The following is a 25,944-nucleotide window of genomic DNA, read 5'->3' as shown; positions in this document are numbered from 1 at the left end:
AATGTGCAGAAATGAATAGATTAACATTGAGAATAAAAGATAAAGGGGAGTCGATGTATTTCAGGACATGGGATAAATTTTACGATTGGTTAGAAAGGAAATATGAATAAGGGTATAGAGATAAAATAGATAGGGAAAAGATGGGAGAAAATAATCAGAAAAATAGAAACCCAGATGATGCCTAGGTAAAAGGAGAAAGGGGGGGAGGGAAAAAGTGAGATTATTATAAAAATGTACACAAATGATGAAATAGAAATAAATATTAATCAAATAAGAAATTGAAATGAGAATAGAGATAAATAGAAAATTGGGGCTACTCGAATATCATTCTAGATTGAAGTGAAAAGGGAAACAACAAGAGAGAGGGGAAGGAGTAGAGAGAGAGGAAGGGAGAAGAGAGGAGATGAAAGGGAGAGAAAGAGGAAAGGGAAAAGGAGAGGAAGAAAAGGGAGGGAAAAGAGGAGTAGGAGAGAAGGCTAGGAGGGGGGAAGAAGAGAGGAGTGGGGGAAGGGAAGGGGAAGTAGGAAAGAGAAGGAGAGGAAGAACAAAGAAAATAGGAGGAGAAAGAGGAAGGAAGAGAAGGGGAGGAGAAGAAGAAAGGTTGTGGTAAAATAAAGAAGAGTAAATGGTAAAAGAGCAGCTCCGAAAAAGTAAAAATTAAAAATGAAAGTTAAAAGATAAGATGAATGAAAAATGATGGATAAATGATTGTACATGTAAATGTGTTTATGAGAAATAAAAATAAAAACTTTTTTGAAAAAAAAAAATACCAGGGAAGATCCTGGAAAAAATAGTCAATCAACAAATCTGCGAGGCAACAGAGGCAAGCAAAATTATAACCACAAGCCAACATGGGCTTGTCAAAAACATTATGCCAGACAAAACTTATTTAATTCTTTGACAAAGTGACTAAATTAGTGGACCAGTGAAATGCTCTAGACATAGTATATTTGGATTTCGGTAAGGCATTTGACAAAGTAGACCACAACCTACTACTTGGCAAGCTATGGATTCGTAACTGGTTGACTAACCACACTCATTGTGTAGTCCTTAATGGAACTACATCTGCATGGAGGAAAGTATACAGTGGGGTACCCCAAGCTCCTGTCTTCTGCCCAGTACTCATTAACATCCTCATAAATAATTTAGATGTGAGGACAGAAGGGGAACTCATTAAATTGGCAGATGACACCAAGCTGGCAGGAACAGGCAACACTTTAGAAGATAGGCTCAAGATCCAAAGGATCTTGACAGACTTGAACACTGGGCCCTATCCAACAAAATGAAATTCAGTTGTGAGAAAAGTAAAGTTTTACACTTAGGCAAGAAAAACCAAATGCACGGGTATAGAATAGGTGGCACCTGGCTCAATAGCAGTAACTATGAGAGGGACAACCACTCAAGCAACTACAGTACGTCCTGCCAAAGAGGAAGCCTACAGGAAAGGAGATAGAATGCTGTACAATCAGGCCAGAAATGTATTGACAAGTGAGATCAGAGCAGCAAAAAGAAGCTACTCTGAAAAGCAAAAGAATCAGTTCTCAACAAACGAACCAGCAAACATGTGGAAAACTCTTAAAAATATTACTGGTTACAGCAAACCTCCTTTCCATGCTGAAGGGAATCGACAACTGGCAGATGACCTGAATGTGTATTACTGTAGGTTTGAGAGGAAACCACTGTCAACTATTGCCACCTCCATCTCAGATACATCAACAACAGCCAAGTCTCCTACAACTGACCCCATCCCTTTGGGCTCCCCACCTCTGGTGATCACAGAAAAAGATGTGCAAGATCTATTTCAAAGTCTGGAAAAGCACCAGGCCCAGACAAGGTAACTCCTTCTTGCTTGAAAATGTGTGCTGACCAACTGGCCCCCATCTTCACCTGCATCTTTAATAAATCACTAGAGATGTGTTATGTTCCTTCTTGCTTCAAACACAGTGCTCACTCATCCCAGTGCCGAAGAAACCCTCCATCAAGGAGCTGAACGACTACAGACCGGTTGCTCTAACATCTGTAGTTATGAAAACCCTTGAAAGGTTAGTGTTGGTCCACCTGAAAACCATCATGGATCCGCTGTTAGACCCCTTGCAATTTGCCTACCGAGCAAATAGATCGGCAGATGATGCTGTTAATATGTCTCTGCACTACATCCTACAACATCTTGAATCTCCAAAGACCTATGCAAGGGTCCTCTTTGTAGACTTCAGCTCAGGGGTGAAATCTAAATTTTTTTGCTACCGGTTCTGTGGGCATGGCTTAATTAGTGGGCGGGACTTGGTGGTAAGGTGACTGGGAGGCGTGGCTTGTTGGTCAGGTGGGCGTGGCCAAGTCAATGTCACTTCTTTGCCCTTTTCTAACCTACAAAACACAACACAACACAACTATATAAAACACAACACAATATAAAAGCAGCTGTGCTAGACCCAAAATGGCCCCTGCAACAAGCAGGAAACTCACACAGCCACAAAAAGCCCAAAAAAACAACTTTCACACTTTACACACACACAACACAACACAACACAACACAACTGGCTCACCCACAATGTAAAAGCAGCTGTGCTAGACCCAAAATGGCCCCTGAAACAAGCAGGAACCTCACACAGCCACAAAAAGGCCAAAAACCCAACTTTCACACTTTACACACACAAAATTCCACATACAGCTTTGTGAGATTTCGTGTGTTTGTGTAGTTAGAGTGAAACACTACAGAAACACACTAAATCTCAGAAAGCTGCACAAATATTATTTTATTTTATTTTTATTTTTATATAAAAGCAGCTAAATTTAAAACTTCCTAAAATTTAAATGGCTAGGTCTAAAAAAAGAACAACTAAAAAAAACCCCAATTAACTATTTTTTTAAAGCTCCCAAAGGGGAAAAAAACTTACCCAATAGAACAGGTGTCTCCAACCTTGGCAACTTTAAGACTTGTAGACTTCAACTCCCAGAATTCCTCAGCCAGCTTTGCTTTGCTGTCTGAGGAATTCTGGGAGTTGAAGTCCACAACTCCCTGCCTGCTTGATTGCAGGCAGGGAGATTCAGTTGCTTGCTGATGCAATGGATTGCAGGGATTACAGCAAGGCGTTGCGACCAGCAGCTAAGGTAAGCAAGCTGAGGGGGGGAGGGGGAGGGATTTTTGCTACCGATTAGCAGGCAACTCAGCTGGGGTCGTCAGAGCTTGGATCGTCAGAGCCATTTAAAAGAAAAAAAGGCTCTGATGATCATGCGGCTCAGCTGGGCATGGGGGGTGGGGGCAGGGATTTTTGCTACTGGTTCTCTGAACTGCCCGCCGCCATCGCTACCTACTCGCCCCAGCCGGTCCGAACCAGGAGCATTTCACCCCTGCTTCAGCTCAGCATTCAATACCATCATTCCAGATATTCTTCTAACTAAACTGATTCAGCTACCTGTGCCTGACCACACTTGTAAGTGGATCATAAGCTTTCTAACAGACAGGAAGCAACAGGTGAAGCTAGGCAAAATTACAACAGATACCTGTACAATTAGCACACACATCCCCCGGGCTGTGTGCGCTCTCCACTCCTCTCTATATACAAACGACTTCATCTCAAAGTATCCTTCTGTTTAAGTACTGAAGTATGCAGATGATAGAACAGTGATTGGTCTCATTTGAGACAATGACGAATTTGCCTGCAGACAGGAAGTTCAACAACTAGCCTTGTGGTGCAGCCAGAACAATCTTGAACTGAACACACTCAAAACTGTAGAAATGACAGTAGTTTTTAGGAGAAGCCCTCATATTCTACCACCTCTTACAATACTAGACAACACAGTATCAACAGTAGAGACCTTCAAGTTTCTAGGTTCTATAATATCTCAAGACTTAAAATGGACACCTAACATCAAAACTGTCATCAAAAAAGCACAACAAAGAATGTTCTTCCTGCACCAACTCAGAAAGCTCAGACTGCCCAAGGAGCTGATGATACAGTTCTACAAAAGAATTATTGAGTCTGTCATTTGCACCTCTATAACTGTCTGGTTTAGCATGGCAACCAAACAAGACAGACACAGACTTCAACGGATAGTTAGAACTGCAGAAAAAAACAATTGCTACCAGCCTGCCTTCCATTGAGGACCTGTATACTGCACCCCTCACATCCTGGACATAAAATGTTTCAACTTCCTCCCTCAAGACAATGCTCTATGCATTGCACACCAAAACAACTAGGCACAAGGACAGTTTTTTCCCACATGCCATCACTCTGCTAAACAACTAATTCCCACAACACTGTCAAACTGCCTAGTAGGGCTGTATTACTATTATCCTTTTCATCTTTCCTATTACCTATTTCCTTATCTTCTTATGACTATAACTTTGCTGCTTGTATCTTACGATTTATATTGTTTTATTTAGTATCCTAATATGATTTATGTTGATTGCTTATTTAGTATCCTATGACTATCACTGAGTGTTGTATCTTATGATTTACTAGTTCAGTGATGACTAACCTTTTTGCCATCGCGTGCCAGGAGGGGAGGGCGGGGGAGGTTCGCACGCACGTGCCCACACCCATAATTCTATGCGCCTTGCCCTGCGCAGGCACACGCAACCCCCCCTGCCCCCTGCTTCTGGCACGTGATGGCCTGGTAGGCCCGTTTTTCTTTCTCACCTGGCTCCAGATCCTCTCTATGCATCTGGGAAGAGCAAAAACAGCCTTTCCCACTCCCTCGGAGGCCCTCCGGAGGCCTGAAACGGCCCATCTCCCAACTCCCGGTGGGACAGGAAGTGTCGTTTTTTGCTGTCCCCAGCCTCCAGAGACTCCTAGAGAGTCTCCACCTACTTCTGGTGGGCCCAGAAAGCCTGAAAATCAGCTGGCCGGCGCGTGCATGCATGCCAGAGCTGAGCTAGCATGCCCACTGATATGGCTACATGTGCCATAGTTTCACCATCACGGTACTAGCTGAATACCCGTGCTCCGCTATGAAACTATGTGATCGGGCTTCATAAATCGACACTTACAGCTTGAAAATTAATGAGTAGTTACGATCGGCCTTTTCTCTCCCCTTCTCTCCCTCACCCTTGCCCCACAGAAGCCTCCCCTATCCTATCCCCTCCTCTCCCTCAGGCTTGCCCCACAGAAGCCTCCCCTATCCTATCCTCTGCTTGCTGCTGTGAAAGTAAAACTGAAACTGAAACTCCTCTCCTCTGCTTGTGTTTTGAATTTGGAACAGATTTCTTTTCAGGTGGGGAGGGGGAGTAGAACTTCTTAACATCAGAACGTGTTAATAATAATATAGGAAATACTAATGCTCTGGTGGTCATTTTGAAAAATCCTTTCTTAGTGAGCACCTAGAAGCCAAGAGGAACATATGTGGCAAATTGCAAGTTTGTAGGCTTTACGGTTCTGGATATTTTGTGATGATGCATGAGTGGTATTTCGCTTTTACATATATAGATGATGAATGTATTTTATTATGATGATCATGATTTATCACTTGTTGCTTTTATGTACACTGAGAGCTTATGCACTGGAGACAAATTCCTTGGCTAATAAAGAATTCTATTCTATTAAGTATGAGCCAGCAGTGTGTTGCAGCTGCCAAAAAGCCAAGGCTGCATTAACAGAGGGATAGAATCTAGATCACATGAAGTGTTATTACCGCTTTATAATATCTTGGTAAAACAACACTTGGAATACTGTATCCAGTTTTGTTTGCCACAATATAAAAAAGATGTTGAGACTCTAGAAAGAGTGCAGAGAAGAGCAACAAAGATGATTAGGGGGCTGGAGGCTAAAACATATGATGAAAACTTGCAGGAACTGGGTATGTCTAGTCTAACAAAGAGAAAGACTAGGGGTGACATGATAGCAGACTTTGAGGGGATGTCACAGAGAGGAGCGGGTCAACCTATTCTCCAAAGCACCTGAAGGCAGAACAAGAAGGAATGGATGGACACTTATCAAGGAGAGATACAATCTAGAACTAAGGAGAAATTTCCTGACAATTAGAACAATTAATCAGTGGAACAGCTTGCCTTCTGAACTTGTGGGTCTCCATCACTGGAGGTTTTCAAGTAGAGATTGGACAGCCATTTTTCTGGAATGGTATGGGGTCTCCTGCTTTAGCAGGGGCTTGGACTAGTAGTCCTCCAAGGTCTCTTCCAACTCTGTTATTCTGTCTTTTATCTGAAAAATTGACTCATTTGAGTATTGGGATATAACAGAATCCCAATTACAATGATATATGGTCAATTATTGGGTTCCATTTATTGCATTTTCTCACCGACAAACATCTTGCAGAAACCTTTTTGGCTAGATGCCTTCTAGGTTGTTTTACCTGTACTTGTTGTTCAACTGTTTTGTTTTTAAATTAAAAAGATCAGAATTCAGACTATGCTAGTTCATCCTTTGGACATAGTCACATCACATGGATAAGTGTTTTGCATTGTATATTTCTAGGGAGCCCTATGCCCTACTAAGTAGCAGCCTACCTGCACCATCTTGTCATTAACAGGAATATGTTCGCACTGACATACTGTCTGTCCGTTGGCTACCTAATGAGTTCCCTGAGGAGAAAAAAAAAGGAGAGGAAAGCATTTATAAATATATCCACCAGAGCTTTGAAAAATACTTCTTGACACGCCAAAGGTGTCCTGAACTGTTAATGCATTGGCCCATGTGTTGGCCAAACAAACAGCCTACAGTACATATTTTCTTCTCCTAACCCATAGATAACTTGTACCTTCACACTTTTGAGGTCCTCAGCCTGGTCATTATTGCTGAAAATTCTCACCCTTTCTCATTGTTCTGCATTAGGAAATACATGAAAATTGAAATGTAAGGGCTAACATTGCTTTTTAAACATTGACTCCTCCCTGTAAACACAAGGAAAAAAAGCAGCTCCACTCATTTGCCATCATTGCTCAACCAACTGAAATTGGTAGGCTCTCCATGAAGATGAACTGCTTCTTTCAACAATTAAAAGGTTGTTCACCTTATCCTAAACCATTTTATGCTACAAGAGTCCCACAAGGGTTCTTGCCAAAGGTAGTGGTCTTGATAGCAAAATGCAGTCCAGGTACAAATTACTTCTTCACAAGTATATACAACAAAATTGAAGAACCTACAGCCTTTCATATTGTTACTGAATGACAATTCCCAGCATCCCTCACCAATGGCTATGCTAGTGAAGGCTGTTGGGTGTTGTAGTAAAGAGAACCACAAATTTCCCATCCCAAGATAAGTTTGCTATGATAATGAAAAATAAATGTGTGTAATTCAAGAACACTCTTCCTCACTCCAGCAATAATTCTTTATGCACAGAAATTGAAAGATATGCCAATCCCCACAATAGAAGAATGGTTGGCAAGTGATGGAGCTAGCGGAGATGGCAAAATCAAGTGTTTTAATTAGAGAAATAAATATATCCAGTTTTGTTTCTAGCAGGAAACTGCTTCTGGACTTGATGCTGGAGACAGAAAAAAAAAATGAAATCTTGACTTTGGGTTTTGCTGATCAATCTAGTTTGTTGTTATAGAAATGGCTAGTACATATTAAGTATGTAAAAGTAAAAAGTTGAGGCTGTAATTTTATTTTGTATTTTACTGCCCTGAAAAAAGTTGGAAATCAATGCTTTTTCCTTCCCTGTTATCCCTCACTTTTCCTTTCCCTATCTTCTCTTCCCCCATTTTCCTATTACTTTTATTTTAATTTGTATAATCTCAATTAAAAAGGAGTAAGCTCCAAAAAAAGATCACTCTCTACCTTATTAGCCTGAGGATGGTGAGAGGAAAAACAAATTAGCATAATTTCCTGACAGCAGGAAGCTTCCAATTTTATCTTTTGTTTATTCCTTTTTTTTTTGTATAAGCAGTTTCAGCAGATATCAGCACTTCTGTCATTGTCTGGACTTGAAAGCTAAGCAAGGCCAGGCTAGTTCAATATTTGGATGGATATCCAAATATTGGATATCCTGAGACCTGAGAATCTCTGGGTTGTAAACTAGATAAATAAATCGAACCAATAAATAGATTGAAAAGCTGAAAAAAATTCCTAGGAGAAGAGAAAAACAAACTATTTCTATATGGTTATCAGGAAAACCACATAGATGTGTCCACCAGGAACCAAGCTTGACTTTAAGGAGTCTTTATATTTGTATTGGATAAGCTGCCTAAAGAGTATTTTGATAAAGAATATTTTGAGGAGCCATGGTGGCACCGTGGTTAGAATGCAGTATTGCAGGCTGACTCTGCCCACAGCCAGGAGTTCGATCCTGGCCAGCTCAAGGTTGACTCAGCCTTCCTTCCTTCCGAGGTTATGTTGACATTTGTAAATCACTTAGAGAGTGCTGTAAAACACTGTGGAGCAGTATATAAGTCTAAATGCTATTGCTATAAATAAATGGAAATTAAAGCACAAAAAGAAACATATTCCTCCATTGTGTGGTTCAGTTCAGAACGTAGGTGTGGGTTGCCTAAGAGTAGTGCCTCCATACCCTCTGGCTGCATCTTATGAAGCTGCACCCCAGGTGAGGTAATGGAAGCTGTGCGGAAGTTGGCTGGCAACATTTCGGCTGACTCAGGGCTGACACCACGGAGGTCTTTCTCCTGAAACATCTTCCGCCAAGATGGGGAACGACTGAAAGTCTTGGTACTGTCCTAGAGACAAAAGTGCAAGAAAGTGTGGGTGAACAGGAAATCGTGAGAATGCCTCTCAAGGTTAGAGACTCTGCAGTAAGGAGAACTCACCTCATCCAGTCGCCGGTCTGTTCCCATGGTGATGATGTTTCCAAATTCTTTTTCTAAGATCTGCCGAGCCTAAGTTTTTTTTAAGTAGGTTATTTTAGTCTTTCTTTCCATTCCTTTGTTCTGTAAAGCACAGTGCCCCCTCCAGCCCTCACTTTTTTCCTCTCTCCCAAAATATTAAGTAATGGAGAAAAAGGGCCTTGGGATCCAACTGCTAGAATAGTGTGATGCGACTTAGGAATTGGAAACATGGTACCCATGGATCCCAGGCATTTCCAATTAAATCAAAATCAAATAATGAACACAAGTTTATTATTCCCTTCTTCCTTTCATGGAAGCACCAGGCACAGCTCACGACTGCTTGATTCTCTTCCACCCTCCACCCAGCTTCCCTATGCTTACTCCTAACCTGTGTGTTTTGGGTTGGGATCTGCAGCAGCAGGGCCAAGTCATTGCAAGCAAAGGTGTCGTCCAGGGCCAGGAGGGCTCCATGCACCCCGGTTTCAACTAGGTTGTTGGAAAACTCTTTCAGCCCAATCATTTGCAACCAGCACATCACACGCTCATTGGACCACACCATCACATCTAGAAAGGGATGGGGAGGGGAACGGAAAAGACAAGCTTAGCACCAAATTCAATCCTATGATCACTCACCCCAGCTATTTCATTGCCATCCTTTATTTACTTTCCCCAATTCAGATTTGTAGATGCTGCTCAATGGCAACCTTTTGTCTTTTTTTCCCTCATCCATATCTACCTTTGTTTTGGCTCTGACTCTCCTCTCGTCTTCTTTCCAGTTCCTTTTGGTCGTAGTTAAGACGTTTCAGGCACATGATTCCATAATGAAGGCTCACCCTTGGAAGATATATCAGAAGTTACAACACAGTAATGGCAAATGGCTCACTATGGGATCATCTATTAAGCTGGCAAGTGCTGGTGGAGTTGGAAAGTGCAGCAGAAGTACTAATTAATGCTGGGTAGCTTGATCATGGAGTTGGAGCTCCCAATAAATTCCCTAAAAACAGTTTTGATCAGTATGAATGAAATTCTCTCAAATTTTCTTTAGTCTGTCTGCCATAATTGTCATGAAGATTTTATAATCCAAATTTAGTAGGGATATCGGCCTATAATTTTTAATATAAGTCAAATCGGAATTTTATTTGGGAATCAATGTGATTGTTGCTTCTTTCCACAATTCAGGTATCTTAGCTTCATTATTGAAGCTAAGGTGTACATCATTGTACACCTCTAATAACAGAATCTGCCGACGGTCGACCAGGTCGAAGTCACCGGTTTAAACTTGCCGGGAGCGCTCTTGACGTCGTCTCTGGTCCTCGCCAGTTTCTTCCATCCGCCATTGGTGAAGGCCGCCAAACCACAAGGGGGTTGGCTGTATGGGGGGCCAAATGTGGCAACCTTGAAGGAAAACGTTGCCTTCAAGCCCCACGTTCGTTGGGCGCCAGAAATGTAAGGTCCGGCTATACGCATAAGCTCTCAGTGAACCAAAAAGAAAGACTTAAACGGAGGCTTGAATAAGAATCAACATTTAATCTTTGATCAAAGACAAAAGGCTGGGTAAAACCATTCCAAACACATACAAAGAGATATGTATATGGGAGGGTTCACACCTTCAGAGAAGATGTAACCACTTTTTATACCTTTAAAGCACCAGTTAGATAAAATAAATAAATAAATAAATAATTTTATTTCTATACCGCCCTTCTCCCGAAGGACTCAGGGCAGTGTACAGGCAATTTAAAAACACAAGACAACAATAATTAAAAATTAAAATAATTAAATAGATTTGGCCGATTTAAAACCCTAAAAATTAAAATACCCCAATTTAAAATTATTATATTGACAGCCCTGCCTGGCGGAACAACAGGGTCTTCAGTGCGCAGCGGAACACCCAGAGGTCGGAGATCTTACGTATTTCCGGCGCCAGTTCATTCCACAGGGCTGGGGCTTCCACAGAGAAGGCCCTCCCCCTGGGTGTCGCCAGCCGACATAACTTGGCTGATGGCACCCTGAGGAGACCCTCTCTGTGGGAACGGACTGGTCGGTGGGAGACTATTGGTGGCAGAAGACGGTCTCGAAGGTACCCGGGTCCTAAGCCATGGAGCGCTTTAAAGGTGGTAACCAACACCTTGAATCGCACCCAACTCTGGCCCCTTAATTTATTTTTGTGTATTCTTTGTTGCCCTGCAAAGGAATCTAAACTTCCAATTAGTCTTATCTTAAGCATTTCTTTGTTTACTTAATTGGCTCCTTAGCCCCTGGCTCTGGAAGACCAGATCTTATCCAGATCAGGCATAAATTAGGACTGAGGTATAGTTTATTCCTTTGTTGATGGCTAGTCGTACCATGCTTTTAGATTGATATGAGTTCAGGTCAAATGGCAGGGACATACGTTTGACAAATACCAGATACATTTCAGAGATACATACATTTTCCTAATGACAATATGTTTGTAACAGGAGATACAAATAGAAAGGAATAATATATGTGATACAAAAAGCACAATATATATGTTACAGGAACCTAATGATTACAGAGTAACAAGCTTTTACTAAATCTAGTATATCAGTATTTTATATTCTATCTTTATTATTGTTTCCCTACAAAACAATGATAGCCTGGGTGAAAAAATTTGGGTATTCAATTGAGCTAGATAAATGGCAGCAGCTATGGGAAAGGAATTACAAATTAACAATGTCCACAGCATATAAAGAGAACCAATATAAAATGTTTTATAGATGGCATATGCCACCTGAAAAATTGGCAAAAATGTTTAAAGATAAATCAGCTAAATGTTGGAAATGTCATCAGATACCAGGATCGTATTATCATATGTGGTGGACATGTCCAGAAGCAAGAAATTATTGGACTAGAATTAAAACATGGTTAGAAGAAATGCTACAACAACATATAGAATTAAAACCTGAGCTGTTCCTATTGGGTAACCTACCAGAGAAAATCAGTAAAGAAAATATATACCTGATTATACATGTAATAACTGCAGAGAGGATAGTATTGCGCAAAGATGGAAAGCAGAGAAAATCCCTACAGAGGGAGAAGTAATTAAGAAAATATTGGATTGTGCAGAAAGGAATAGATTGACTTTGACAATTAAAGAAAGAGAGGAATCGGAATACTTTAAGATATGGGGGCAATTTTATCATTGGTTAGAGAAGAGATATATGTGAGGGATCTCATGAAGAATGATGGTTCGTTGAGGGCACTTCCAAGAAAAGGTCAGCACGCAAGGATGCAATCAAATTAAGTTTTTATTTAGAAGTAAAAGTAGAGTAAGATAAGTTCCCAGGCATGGAGGCATCCATGCCTGGATTGAGCCCATGGATCAGTCCCATAGGAGACTAGAACAAGAGCAGGCAAAAGGGAAAGGGTAAAAGGGGGCAAAAAAAAAGGGGGAGAGCAGCCCCTGTGCAGGGGTTCTTATAGGGGCCCCTGGCCCCTCCCTTACAAGGTGTGTGAGGGGGCCGGAGGGCCATTAACTCTCCCCAATGGGGCTGCAGGGGCTGGAGCCCCTTGACCCACCAGTGGGATCAAAGGTGCCTCTTTGCCCCCATCTGGTGGCCTTTGAAGAGACTGCCATGGCTGGCAAAAAACACCTAACAATTCCCCTTCTTGCCAGCCAATGACAGGTGACGGTGAATATGTCTGAGAGGGCGAGCAGGTGTCCTGCCACCTCTCCTGTTCTTTAATGGGCAGCTCCTGGATTGCAGAGAAAGTCTTTGGGGTGACCACGACGCTGTTGACGGATGCGACGTGCCCAATGTCAATTTTCTTAGGTGGGACCCCCTTGTTGGACCGCTTTGACCTTCTGACTTCCTGCCACTCACCACCCTTTTCCTCTGCGGGTTCCTCGCCAACTGGCTGTTCACGACCGGGATGTGGAGGCCCTCGGTCCCAGGCATTGGGCATCATGGGCCTCTGAAGCGTCGCTGGAGGCGAAGAGTCAGGTGAAGATGGCGTGTCTTCCCCCTCAGGACTGGACGGCTCATCCTCCTCATCTGGACCAGGTAGGGTGACCTCTTCATCTTGTTCCTCGCTCTCGTCGGTGGCAGGGTCTGTGGTTGTTTCAGGCGGTGTCATGGTTGGTGCAGCTTTGCTGGGCCGGTTGATGTATGGGCCCAGATCATTTGAGTGGATCTGGGTCCAATTGGAGTCCTCTTCGAAGGAGGCAGATTGGGAGGTCACAGTCCTGCCCCCTTCTCCCAGGAATCGGTAGGCCTTGGAGCCAGGGGCATAGCCCAAGAACCTCAGTCTCTGGGAGACAGATCTCCCCTTCTTCCGCAGCTGCTTGGGGATGTGCACCCAAGCGTAGGAGCCAAACACACGCAAGTGTCCCAAATTTGGCTTTCTACCGTGGACCAGAAAATATGGGGTCTGGTTCACAACGCTGCTCCAGGTGCGGTTCAGGGTGTAGTTGGCGTAGTGTACCGCCTCCGCCCAGTACGATTCCGCAACCCCAGCATCCGCAATCAGGCTGTGCACCATGGTCTGCAAAATGCCGTTATGTTTTTCTGACACACCGTTCTGCGCAGGAGAAAAAGGTGCTGTACGAAAATGGTGTATACCCTTGTGACTTATCCAGTCCTGGAACTTTCAGGACATGAACTCAGCCCCACGGTCGCTCTGCAGCTGTGCGATCTTGGTCTTGTACTGAGTTTCCACGTAGTTGTACAGTGACTTTATGGCATCAAAGGCTTCAGACTTTTCCGTGAGGGTATACACATGGCCGTACCTCGAGAAATCATCAACGGCAGTGAGGAAATACTGCCTCTTTCCTAGGGACAGTGTAAATGGCCCAACCAAATCAACATGTATTAATTGATATGGATATTGAGTTTTACGCAGTGACACCTTAGGTATTGGGGCAGCCTTCCTCTTTGCCCTCTTACAGATGGCACAGTCCAGAAACACCTCACAATCCTGGAGATGAATCCCCTCAGCGAATTCCCCCATCTTTTTAACCACTGGGAAGCTCACATGGCCTAACCTCCGATGTAAGAGGTGGGCACATTTAGTATGGAGCGGCTTTCCCACTGACACCCCCTTGGCTCTGGTTGCCTTGGGCAGTGCTGGCACCTTAGGCCCTTCTTTGGGCTTAACTGCCTTAGGTGCCTGCTGAGGCTCGAGTTTCTTGCCCGCATTGGCCTTGGAAGGCCGTGGTGCCGGTTGAGGCGGCATGGGCGCAACTGCCTCAGTCTTGTGCATCTTTGACAGCCTGGAAGCTGGCTGTGGAGCCTTTCTCTCTCTCTGTGCACAGGCCCCTTCTGAGGTGGCACCCTGTGAGCTGTCTCCTGTGGCTGGGTACTCGGGGGAGAAATATGGCAAACCATTTATAATGGTAACATTCCCAATGACCCATTTGTCTTGAGTGACATGACCTCCCCCTTTGCGAAACAATACCTCCACCCTGCCATCATCACATAGCTTGGTTATGCTTAACAGGTTATTGGCTATAGAGGGAGCATGCAATACACCTTCAACATTGCCCAGCCCTGGTACAGAGACAGTGCCCTCCCCAACAACCAAAGCATTGTTACCATTTGCAACCTTAACGGAGGAGTTAATTCTCCTTAACCTCTTAAAGCCTTGCCTCAAGTTAGCAATGTGAGATGAAGCCCCAGAGTCCAGTAACCAGAGGCCAGTAGGGCCATCAGCCCTTGTGGCGGGGGTGAGGTAAGTAGTACACACAAAATTGCCCTTAGCACCACCTTTGCCCCCACCAGGCCCCCTTCTCTGCCCCCTGCCCCTTCCTTGATTGGAGCCACGCTTAGGTCCTTGCTGGTAATGGGGGCAGTCCTTCTTCAGATGCTCCTCAGAGCCACAGATGAAACACTTGGGTAGAGCGTTAACCTGCTCTGAACTCTGGCGCCTTCTGTTGATGTGATGAGTTTTGGCCCTGGTGTACTCTCCCGCATCTCTATGCCTCCTGTCTTCCTCATTGAGCCTCCCTGTGAGGTAGGACAGAGTCATGGCTTCCTTTCTGGTTCCCTCTAGTGAGACAATAAAATTGCCCCAACTTTTGTCCAGGGATGCCAGAATGACAGTGATCATGTTGGCCTCAGTCATGGGGTAGTCCCTGAGCACCAGCTCTGCCCTGAATGCCTTCAACTTTCCCAGGTGCTCAGCCATGCTAGCCCCAAATTTTAGCTTGGTGTTATAGAACTCTGTTGTGAGTCTTGTGGTGGAGCCCAAGCTATCACTATTAAATAGGCCATATAACAACCCCCAAATTTCACCAGCTGTGAGCCCATCTGGAATGCTAGGGTACAATTTAGCATCCAGTGAGCTTAGTAGAGTGGTATAGGCTCTCCTGTGGTACCACTCTTCTTGAGGTCCCCAAGGGAAAGGTGGGGGGGTCTAAAACCATTTCTAGGGTCCCCTCTTTTAAGAGACATACCTGAATCTCTTTATTCCATATATTAAAATTATCCCCTCCCAGATGTAGCTTCTGAAAGTTATTTGGGAGAACAGACACAGCTGGGGCAGAAAATGCTGATATATTCTGCTGTCCTTGGTATCTCTGCTTTGGTTCCATTGAAGTAAATGGGAGAGGGATCCCTCTGCTGGCCGGTGTAGGTATTTTTCTCTGATTATTCTTTTCTTTTTCAAGTGGAGCGAACTGAGCATGTGCGAACTGCTGAGCATGCTCAGAACTCATTGCAGCCCAGGAGCCGATGGGGGCGGACCTCTCCCTCTGTGCTTCAGAGCCAGGCCTGGGCCCAGGCCTGTGGAGCTCTGAAGAGTCTTCTGGAAGCCCCCCTGGTACTGGAACACTTACCAGGGGGCGAAGGCTGCAGGATGCGGCCGGAAAAGCCTGAAAATGCTGAGGATCGCCTGGAGGGGCCCACCGCTGGTCCTGAAGACTCCGGAGGAGGCATCCATCTTGGGAGGTGGGAGGCTTGGCCAGAGGCCCCCTGAAGTCATCCAGGTGAGTCCTCCGTTGCCTCGGTGGGGGTGTTGGGAAGGCTGGAGCCCCCAGGGGTTCTTCTGGGGCTCGCTAGAGGCCTGGGTCCTGGCTGGGGGGCTCTGGACTGGACACCCCCCTCGTTGGTCCCCTGTGGGTGTTGAGGGAGGCTGGCTGCCCCCGAGGTTGAGGCCACGGTCATTGTGGCCTCCAGGGCTGCGACCAGGACTTGGATTGCAGCCCTGATGCCTGCTGCAGCAGGAGCGGCTGGGCAAACTTCGAGGCTTGCCTGTGGGGGGGCCCGAGCAGTTTGCATGCTGCTTTGGCTGGCTGCCATCGGTTTCTGGGCCTCGTGGCCTAGCTGAGACCTACCAAGCCTCGTTGGAGTAGGTGGCCTGGGGTCCGCCATTTTGGGGAGCCTCCTGGGCGCTGGGGAAGGACTTACCCGGTGTCCAGAGGCCCCCTGTGCTGGTGTCCCACGTGGCTGGGCTCCTGGCGTCCTTCGGGCTGCTAGGAGCGTTCGTAGCAGCTCTCTGCATCCCTCACCAGTGAGCTGGTCTATGCTGGGGGTGGCCTGGTCCCTGGCCTCCTCCCCGGTGTCCTGGAAGTCCTGGATGGACTGCTGGCCTTCCATGCCTTCCTCTGTGGCTTGCAGCTGCAAGGAAGCATGCGAAGGGGTCCCTTGCATTCCGCTGGGTCCTCTGGGGGCATAGAGATCATCTGTACCCTCCTCTGGATCGAAGCTCGCATCAGGGACTGGATGCAGGGCTGCCAACCTTGCTTGGAGACTCCTGGTCATAACCGGGGAAGTCCTACCATTCATCTCTTGGGAGTTCTTGCTGGAATCTCCTGGCATCTTGCTTCTGCTGGCTTGGAAGCGTTGCCTCAAACCATCCTCTGCTACCACTTTGTGAGGGATCTCACGAAGAACAATGGTTCGTTGAGGGCGCTTCCAAGAAAAGGTCAGCACGCAAGGATGCAATCAAATTAAGTCTTTATTTAGAAGTAAAAGTGGAGTAAAATAAGGTCCCAGGCATAGAGGCATCCATGCCTGGATTGAGCCCATGGCTCAGTCCCATAGGAGACTAGGACAAGAGCAGGGAAAAAGGGAAAAGAAAAAAGGGGTAAAAGCAAGAGGGCAAAAGGTGGGGAGCAGCCCCTGTGCAGGGGTTCTTATAGGGGCCCCTGGCCCCTCCCTTACAAGGTGTGTGAGGGGGTCGGAGGGCCATTAACTCTCCCCAATGGGGCTGCAGGGGCTGGAGCCCCTTGACCCACCAGTGGGATCAAAGGTGTCTCTTTGCCCCCATCTGGTGGCCTTTGAAGAGACTGCCATGGCTGGCACAAAACACCTAACACTTTGTTACTGTTTTGTTTTTTGATTGCCTCAGATATCTCCCATGCTGTTATCGCATTATTTAATAAATTTTTACCTTCCTCCAAGATTCTGGGCAATTACCTTCTTCTATCTTCTCCTTATCCTCATATAGTTTTTTTAAAAACTCATACGCTACCTTCCTCTTTGCCTCATTTTGATAAATTAACTCTCCTTCCTCATTGTGTAATTTACTAATCTTGTTCTTTTCTTTCTGTTTTCTTAGTCTATAAGCCAGCCATCTTCCCGGCTTATTTGCATTCTCAAAAAAAAATTTGTTTAATGCTTTTAATTTTTTGTGCCATATTTTCCTTTTCAATGATATTTAATTTGTGTTTAATTGTGTTTATTTGTTGTTTCAATTCCTGTTTTATGGGTTCTTTCTGCAGCTCTTTTTCCAGTTTGCTAAGATCTTCTTCTAAATTTTTTTGCAGTTGTCTTTTTTGTTTGTTGTCTTTGGCCATGTATGATATTGCGATACCCCTCATAAAAGCTTTTGCCGTGTCCCACAGGTTCTGATTGTTCGTATCCTCTTTTTTATTACTTTGAAAAAACAAACTCATTTGATCATCAATCTTTAATTTAAATTCATTTTGATTCACGATTGCTTTTTTTAGGGTCCACCTCCTTGTCTTTTTTTGCCCTTTCCATTTAATTTTAATGGGATTGTGGTCTGCCCACGAATTTATGTCAATATTAACTTCCTCAATTCCCAGATTCAAATCTGTCGATGCCCAAACCATATCAATTTGAGACCAAGATTGATGTCTACCTGAATAATAAGTATATTGTTTCTTATCCCCAGATGGCATATAAGGAACAACATTAGGATTATCTTGGATACAATAGAATACTATGAAGTCCACAATGAAAAACAGATGGCATTGATATTCATTGATGAGCAAAAAGCATTCAATAACGTCAAATGGGACTTCATACTAGAACAATTAAAATATATGGATTTTGGGGGGAAATTTATAAAGATGTTTAAAACAATCTACTCCAGACAAGAAGCCAGAGTGGTGATAAATGGGGAAACGACAAAGAATTTTTTAATCCCAAAAGGCACAAGACAAGGTTGTCCGCTATCACCACTGCTTTTTATTTTATCACTAGAGGCTTTAATTAGAACAATTCGAGAAGACAAACAAATCAAAGGTTTAAAAGTAAGAAAAGAAAGTTTTAAGGTACAGGCATTTGCGGACGACCTTGTATTTATTATTGAAGAGCCTGTAAAATCTGGTCTTAGGCTGATGGAAGTGCTGGAGGACTATGGGGAAGTAGCAGGCCTGAAAATAAACAAGGATAAAACAAAAATGATAGTTAAAAACATGACTGAAGAGCAAAAAAAAGTATTGGAGGGAAAGATAAATATTCAGACTACGAAAAAAATAAGATATTTGGGGATTCAATTGACAGTGAGATGCATTACACTTAAAGAAGATAACTATGACAAATTAATGGTGCAAATTAGGTCTGATTTGGAAAAATGGGGGAAATTACAGCTATCTGAAAATGTTGTTTTTATTTCAATGCATACCAATTCGGCTCAAAAAAGATTTTTTTACAAATTTGGACAGACTCATTTCAAAATTCATATGGCAAGGGAAACGACCGAGAATCAGATTCAAATTATTACAAGAGGCTAGAGAAAGAGGAGGATTTGGCCTACCAGACTGGACAAAGTATTATCAGGCAGCGGCGTTGGTTTGGCTAAGTGAGTGGATGCATGTTAAAAACACAAGATTATTGGCACTAGAAGGTCATGACTTACAGACAGGGTGGCACGCTATTCTATGGGAGGAAAAACATTTAGTCCATCAGTACTTCCGGAGGCATTATATTAGGAGAGCACTATTGGATATTTGGAAAAAAACAAAAAGAAATAATTATATGGAAATTCCTAATTGGGTGTCAACATTAGAAATGTACACACATCCAAATTCGACAAAACGAGGGGGAGCTGTCACCTATAAAGATACTTTGAATGAGAAAGGAGAATTAAAAGCGAGAAATACTTTAAAGGAAGAAGGAATTGAATTGGAATGGTGGGCGTATCTCCAAATTCAATCTAAATTTAGCAAAGATAAAAAGGAATGGGGCATAAAGCAAGAATCATCAGAATTAGATAAAATTTTATTTAGCAGGGAAGGCAAGACCATAAGTAAACTATATCGATATTTATTAGAACAAGATATGATTGAGGAACAGGTGAAAGAAACGATGATAATTTGGTGTAAATATTTTGGGCACAATATTGATTTGGACAATTGGCAAAGTTTATGGGAAAAAAATTTAAAAATCACACTAGAAACTTCCTACAAGGAAAACCTCTATAAGATGTTCTATAGGTGGCACCTCCCCCCACAAGATTAGCACGAATGAATAAGGGGAAATCCTCGATATGCTGGAAGTGTGGAGAGACCGTTGGGAATTACTACCACATGTGGTGGGAATGCCCAAAGGCGCAAAAATTTTGGAATTTACTAAAGAACTGGCTGGAAGAAATTTTGCTAACAGATATAGAGGTCAAACCATAATCTTTCTTATTGGGAATTATAGAAAGAAAATATAAGAAAGATACAAATTATTTATTACTGCATATACTCACAGCGGCATGAATAGCCTTCGCTCAAAAATGGAAAGCGAAAGATATTCCAACTGAAGAGGAAATATTACTGAAAATCTTTAACTGCGCAGAAATGGACAGACTCACTTTGGAACTCAAGGATAAAAGCGAAACTAAGTACTACAAAATCTGGGAACAATTTTATGATTGGATAGATAACAAGAGGGTAGCCAAAACAAATGTATAGTGTTAGAACAGAAATATAGATGTTATTATAGATAAATGTATGTTTAAGAGATAAATAAATATACAGAAATAAGGGAAAAGTATTAATATCATATCATATTATGCTTAAATAGTGAACAAAGCTTAAGAACTATATGTTTATATGAGTACTAATATTATTGTAAAGTGACGGAAGATATTTGGAACCAGTGATGTCATATCTATGTCCAATGTTTTTTTAATTCTGTATTATTAATAAAAAACTTTTTAAAAATTAAAAAAAATCCCTAAAAACAGGTATCAACTTGTTGGGGGAAGGAGTCAAATTATGAAACATGTGTTACAACATTCCAACGGAAACTCTACTCCTTCTGTACATGCACCGTGACAAGTATATGAGGTAGAGCTTGCATTGCAATGCCTCTCTGCACATTTTGATGAAAACTCCACATTTAGCAGACACTTCTGTGAGCAGTGGGTAGAAATCAAAATGAGGGGTCCTTGGTGCCCTCTGAGCTTGGTTGCTTTTGTGCAGATGTTTCATTACTCAAACTAGGTAACATCATCATTTCAACCCTGAGGTACAAATAATCTCCTTTATTGATACTACATATAGGCGTCAAGCATTTCAGAAAGCACACAAATGGGAAAAAGTTGCCCGCAGGCACACTTCCACCAAGGAACAACTTTTCTTCCTGCATGATTGCCTATGACAGCATGCCCTACCTACCAGTATCAAATACAAACCTCCAATTTAACTGCACAGCTGGATGGAAAATAGCACAAGAAAATTGGTGAAAAATTATACTGCTCATGATCACAGATGCACACCTTAGATTAAACAAATACCAGCACACCATGGTAAACCTCAAGGAACAGCTGGAACAGACCATCACACCAGAGCACATGGAGAGGCTGGCCACCACCATTGTACTTCCCAGAGGCATGCCAGAAAAAGGAAAACCAAACTTCAAACAAAGTTCCTCAAACTAAAGACTGATGATGTTACCTAGTTTGAGTAATGAAATGTCTGCAAGAAAACAACCAAGCTCAGAGAGCACCAAGGACTCCTCATTTCAACCCTGAGCTACAAATATTCTCTTTTATAAAAATCAAAATGCTTTCTCTCAGTTTCAGCACTGATTGGAAGTGCACCATGACTTTGGGATACAATCCAGGCCTCCACTGAACAGAAAGTCTCCAAAGTAGAGTAAGGTTGACATATCATATTCTGAAGCATGTAATTATATTTCTATCTAAAGAGAGTTCCTTGCAAGTTCATTGTGTCCATTGTCTACTGTATATTTCTTAACTGCACCATTGAGAATGATGTTCTCAATGGACTGCAGCAGATGCCCAACAGGATGATGATGCTGGATCCAGGTTAAGTAACTGAGGGTGTCCTGGTAAATTTTCAGTTAAAATGTTGTCCGTACCAACCATTTCCTTGAGGATTTCAGTTCTAAGTGTTCCATTTTATGGCTGAGAAGAGCAAGTGATATTCAAGGCAATTTCACCCAGCGTTAATATTAATATCCACATGAAACTGCAGTTCCAGAATCTTTTGTAAGTGGAGGAACATTAATAGAAAATGTATATTTGGTTGAAACTACAGACCTTTGCACACATATATGGGTGAATGCCTCACAAACATAGTGCTTTAGGTTCTCCTCACCTATGGAAGCTGTCCACCATCTTGAGCTGGCCCCGTAGTTCCTTCTTGTTAAGGTGGTCCAACATCCGGGCATCAACTAGCGACTCCATGAAGTAACTGCGGTACTGAGGCAAGCCCAGGCTGGGCAGCCAATCATTTCCCACCCACTCATGGTTCATATCTCCATATGCCAGGATCTGCAAAAACAGAGAGGGGAGACTCTGAAAAGCTATATTTGCATAATGAACAAAATCCAGTCATTGAAGTAGCCCATTTTGGGGGGTTCACAATACATAAACCACCAAGGACGAGAGGGGTGTGTGGCCAACATCGCAGCGGTACGTCGGACTCTTTAGGCGCTCCTAAAGATCCGTTGATATCTCCATTGCTCAGGGGTCTCAAGTGACCTAAGTCGTCCTGTAGGGACGATGAACAAGAGGAGCACGGACAGACCAACACAGGGGGCTCGCAAACTCCCTGGTTGGTCTGGAGAAGCTACTCAAACTGGGCGGCGGAGAAAGAGACCTTAGAAGTCTCTAAGAAGCTGGGGCGGCCACAGCAGAAGAAAGCATAAGAAGACAGCGTGTGTCATCGAGGTGAGAAAATCTCTTTTTTTAAAAAAAAAAAAGTTTCCCTTCATCTCCACTTGCAAGTAAATAGAGTGGAAAAGAGGCTGAGAGAGAGGAGTGAGAGCGGGAGTGTATTCAGCTCTCACATCCAACATTGGGCTGCGAGGAAAGCGAAAGTAACAAGGCTAAAAGAAACTTTTCTTTTGGAGGAGAAACAGGAGGATTTGGGAATTCCTTTAAAAATTAAGGAAGAAAATTAAGATGACCTTGATAATGTGGACTGAGAAGATAAGAAAACAGATGTGCAAGAGAGAAGGACTGGATTGTTAATTTTGTTTTTACATTTTAAACTTTTTTTTTTTTTTGCTTATTCCCTTATTTACTTTTTCTGAACACTTTGAAGTACTTTGTTTGGATTTTGTTTTTCTTTCTTGGACTCTTTATAAATTAATAAAGGGAATAAGGAGTGGATATTCTTTTTTCCTTTTTTTTACTGTTTTCTCTCTCTTGCTACTGGATTTGAAAAGAACTGGACGGTTGAGAAGGTGGATTAAGACAAGAAGAGTATGAAGAAAAGTGGTTTTTTTCCCTTTTTTCTTGTTCGAGATTAAATCTTGGTTTCTATTTTTTCTTTTGGGAATATTTTTTCTTTTTTGGTGTTTTTTTTTTTCTTTTTCTCCCTTTTTTCACTGTTGGAATATTTTTGAGGGGGTGATTGAACTCTTGTCCTTTTTTTTGTTCTGTTTTTTTCTCTTCTTCTCTTTTTGCTCTTTTTATATTTTTGTCTAATCCAACCATCGCGGAGGATTAGATAGTTGGATTACAAATAAAACATAAGCGGATTACAAATTTATCTTTGACAACATCGAAATGAAGAACATCTACACCCAGCAGCAAGTCTCTCATCAACAGAAACAAAAACTTTGGAGACAATGGGACTAAAAAATCTCATACAGTCTCTTCATGATGATTTGAAACAAGACTTAAAGGAAATGAAAGAGATGATTGGGAAAAATGAAGAAAGAATCCAAAAAGTAGAAGAAAAAATGGAAAGGACAGAAAAGAGGGTTGAAGAATTAGAAGAAAAGTTGATTTCAGTAGACAGAAACCAAGAAAAAAACAATAATTCCATTGGAAATGGATCATTCTGATTATTATCTAAGATTCCAAAATATAGAGGAGGAAAAAGGAGAAAATTTACCAGAGGTGATTGCTGAGATGCTGGCAGAAGATATAGAAGAACCCAAGGAAAAGATTTTAAATGACATTGACGAGGCTTTTAAAGTACATACAAGATATGCAATGAGAAACAAATTACCAAGAGAAGTACATGTAAGATTTACAAAGAAAGCACTAAAATCAGAGGTATTACAAATAACAAGGAGTACAGCATTGAAGTACAAAGACAAAGAAATAATAGCACTGAGGAAAATACCTAAAAGAGTTAGAGATTTGAGGAGAGAATATCAATTTTTAACAAAATTTTTAATAACAAAAGGAGTAAGTTTTAGATGGTTAATACCAGAAGGAATCTTGGTGACATGGCAAGAACAAAAACATAGATTGGATTCAATTGAAAAAGCGAAGTTATTTTATGAACAATTTTGTGGTCCATTAGAAGATGAATTGAGAGCAACAAGAGGACTTAAACACAAAGAGGAAAAAAAAAGCTACAGAAGAAAGCATAAAGGAGCAGGAAGAAAGAGCACTAAGAGAAGGTGCAAGATTAAAGGATCCAAAAGAACAAAGAGAGACAAGAGCGATGAAACTTAAAACTAGTAACAAGTAAAGTAAAATATGGAAGAAGAAATAAAAGCAATATCAATAAATGTAAATGGACTGAATTCGGCAACAAAAAGAAACAGAATTTTTAACAGATTAAATAGACTAAAGATGGACATTATATGCTTACAAGAAGTACATATTAGAAAACAACATACAAAATTATTAGAGCATTCAAAATTAGGAGTTGTATTTACCTCATTGATACAACAAAGTAAGAGGGGAGTAGTTTTATATGTCAAAGAAAAACTAGAGCCTAAATTAATATTTGAGAATGAAGAAAGCAGGATTTTAATGGTGGAAATAAAAATGAATTTTAAACAAATACTTTTGATAGCATTATACACTCCAAATGACAAACAAGAAGAATTTTATAAGAAGCTGCACAGGAAAATCATAGAATTGGACTATGAATATATAAGTATAATGGGTGATTTTAATGCTGTAATGGATGCGGAGTTGGACTATAAAACGACAAAGACAAATAAGAAAACCAGAAAAACTCTCCCAAAATCTTTTTTCACAATGATTGAAGAATTAAGTATTCAAGATATTTGGAGACAAAGACATTTGAAAGAAAAACAATACACCTTTTATTCAAATAGACATTTGTCATGGTCGAGGATAGATATGATATGGATTTCAACAGAACTTATAGATAATATACAAGAAGTAAACATTGAAACAAGTATTTGGGTGGACCACAATCCAATAATAATAACTTGGAAAGGACAGAAGAAAAAGACAAGATGGACATTGAATCAAGTAATATTAAATGAAAAAGAATTCCAACAGACAATGGAAAAGGAATTAGAGTTTTTCTTCAAAATAAACAAAAAGGAGGATACATCACTTCAGAATGTATGGGCCACAATGAAAGCATATATTAGGGGCTTGGCAATAACATATCTGGGAAAGAAAAAGAAAAAGAAAAGACAAATACAGAAGAAATTGGAAGAGGAGCATAAGAAACTAGAGGAAGATTTACAAAAGGACACACAAAACAACAAAATTAAGAAACAAATGGAAATGAAAAAACATGAAATAAACTTTATCGAGCAAGAATTTTTGGCAAATAAATTAAGAGCATCTAAACAAAAATTTTTTGAAAATGCGAATAAACCGGGAAGATGGTTAGCATACAAAAGAAAAAAAGAAAAAGAGAAGAAAGTAATAAAATACTTACAAGATGAAAAGGGGAAAATACATTATAGAAGTGAAGAAAAGAAGAGAATAATTCAAAATTATTATGAAAAGCTCTATTATCAAGAGAAGATATCTGAAGAGAAGATAATACAACTTTTAGAAAAATCAGACCTACCTAAAATACCCAAACAATACAAAGGGATGTTAGAAGAGAGAATAACAATGATGGAGCTAACAGAAGCGATTAAAAAACAAAAAAATGGGAAAGCACCAGGTCCGGATGGTCTACCTCCCAGTTGGACTACTGCAATGTTCTCTACATGGGGCTCCCCTTGAAGAGCACTCGGAGGCTCCAACTGGTCCAGAATGCGGCCGCGCAGGTGGTTATGGGTGCAAACCGTTGCGCCCACGTGACACCCCTCCTGCGTGAGCTGCACTGGCTCCCAGTGGTCTTCCGGGTGCGATTCAAGGTGTTGGTTACCACCTTTAAAGCGCTCCATGGCATTGGACCCGGGTACCTTCGAGACCGTCTTCTGCCACCAATAGCCTCCCACCGACCAGTCCGCTCCCACAGAGAGGGTCTCCTCAGGGTGCCATCGGCCAAGTCATGTCGGCTGGCGACACCCAGGGGGAGGGCCTTCTCTGTGGGAGCCCCAGCCCTGTGGAATGAACTGCCCCCGGAAATTCGTAAGATTTCTGATCTCCGGGTATTTCGCTGCGCGCTCAAGACCCTATTGTTCCGCCAGGCTGGGTTAGCAACATAATTTTAAATTGGATGTTTTAAATTTTTGGGGTTTTAAATTAAGCCAAATTTATTTAATGTTTTTAAATTATTTTAAATTGATGTTTATTCTGTTTTTAATTAGGCTGTACACCGCCCTGAGTCCTTCGGGAGAAGGGCGGTATAGAAATAAAATTATTATTATTATTATTATTATTATTATTATTATTATTATTATTATTATTATTAT

At 41.9% G+C, this 25,944-nt stretch overlaps 1 protein-coding gene across 1 annotated transcript in view; it reads right to left on the bottom strand.

The window, feature by feature from the left end:
* Positions 1–6,479: 6,479 nt before the first annotated feature.
* The window catches only part of PPFIA3 (PTPRF interacting protein alpha 3), a 404,830-nt gene continuing 385,365 nt past the window's right edge, over positions 6,480–25,944 (bottom strand). Inside the window, exons 26-31 of the mRNA XM_070944575.1 lie at positions 21,498–21,673; positions 9,474–9,571; positions 9,126–9,301; positions 8,720–8,788; positions 8,467–8,629; positions 6,480–6,538 (exon numbers count right to left, since the gene is read on the bottom strand). Of these exons, the coding sequence (XP_070800676.1) occupies positions 6,480–6,538; positions 8,467–8,629; positions 8,720–8,788; positions 9,126–9,301; positions 9,474–9,571; positions 21,498–21,673 (741 nt within the window). The remainder of the gene's footprint in view (positions 6,539–8,466; positions 8,630–8,719; positions 8,789–9,125; positions 9,302–9,473; positions 9,572–21,497; positions 21,674–25,944) is intronic.

The sequence above is a fragment of the Pituophis catenifer genome, unplaced genomic scaffold (genome assembly GCF_029215685.1).
Source record: "Pituophis catenifer annectens isolate HBS135680 unplaced genomic scaffold, rPitCat1.0.hap2 SCAF_5, whole genome shotgun sequence".
NCBI classification, from domain to species: domain Eukaryota; kingdom Metazoa; phylum Chordata; class Lepidosauria; order Squamata; family Colubridae; genus Pituophis; species Pituophis catenifer.
Note: the sequence above shows the minus strand (reverse complement) of the source record. Positions and strands in the feature narration are given on the sequence as shown.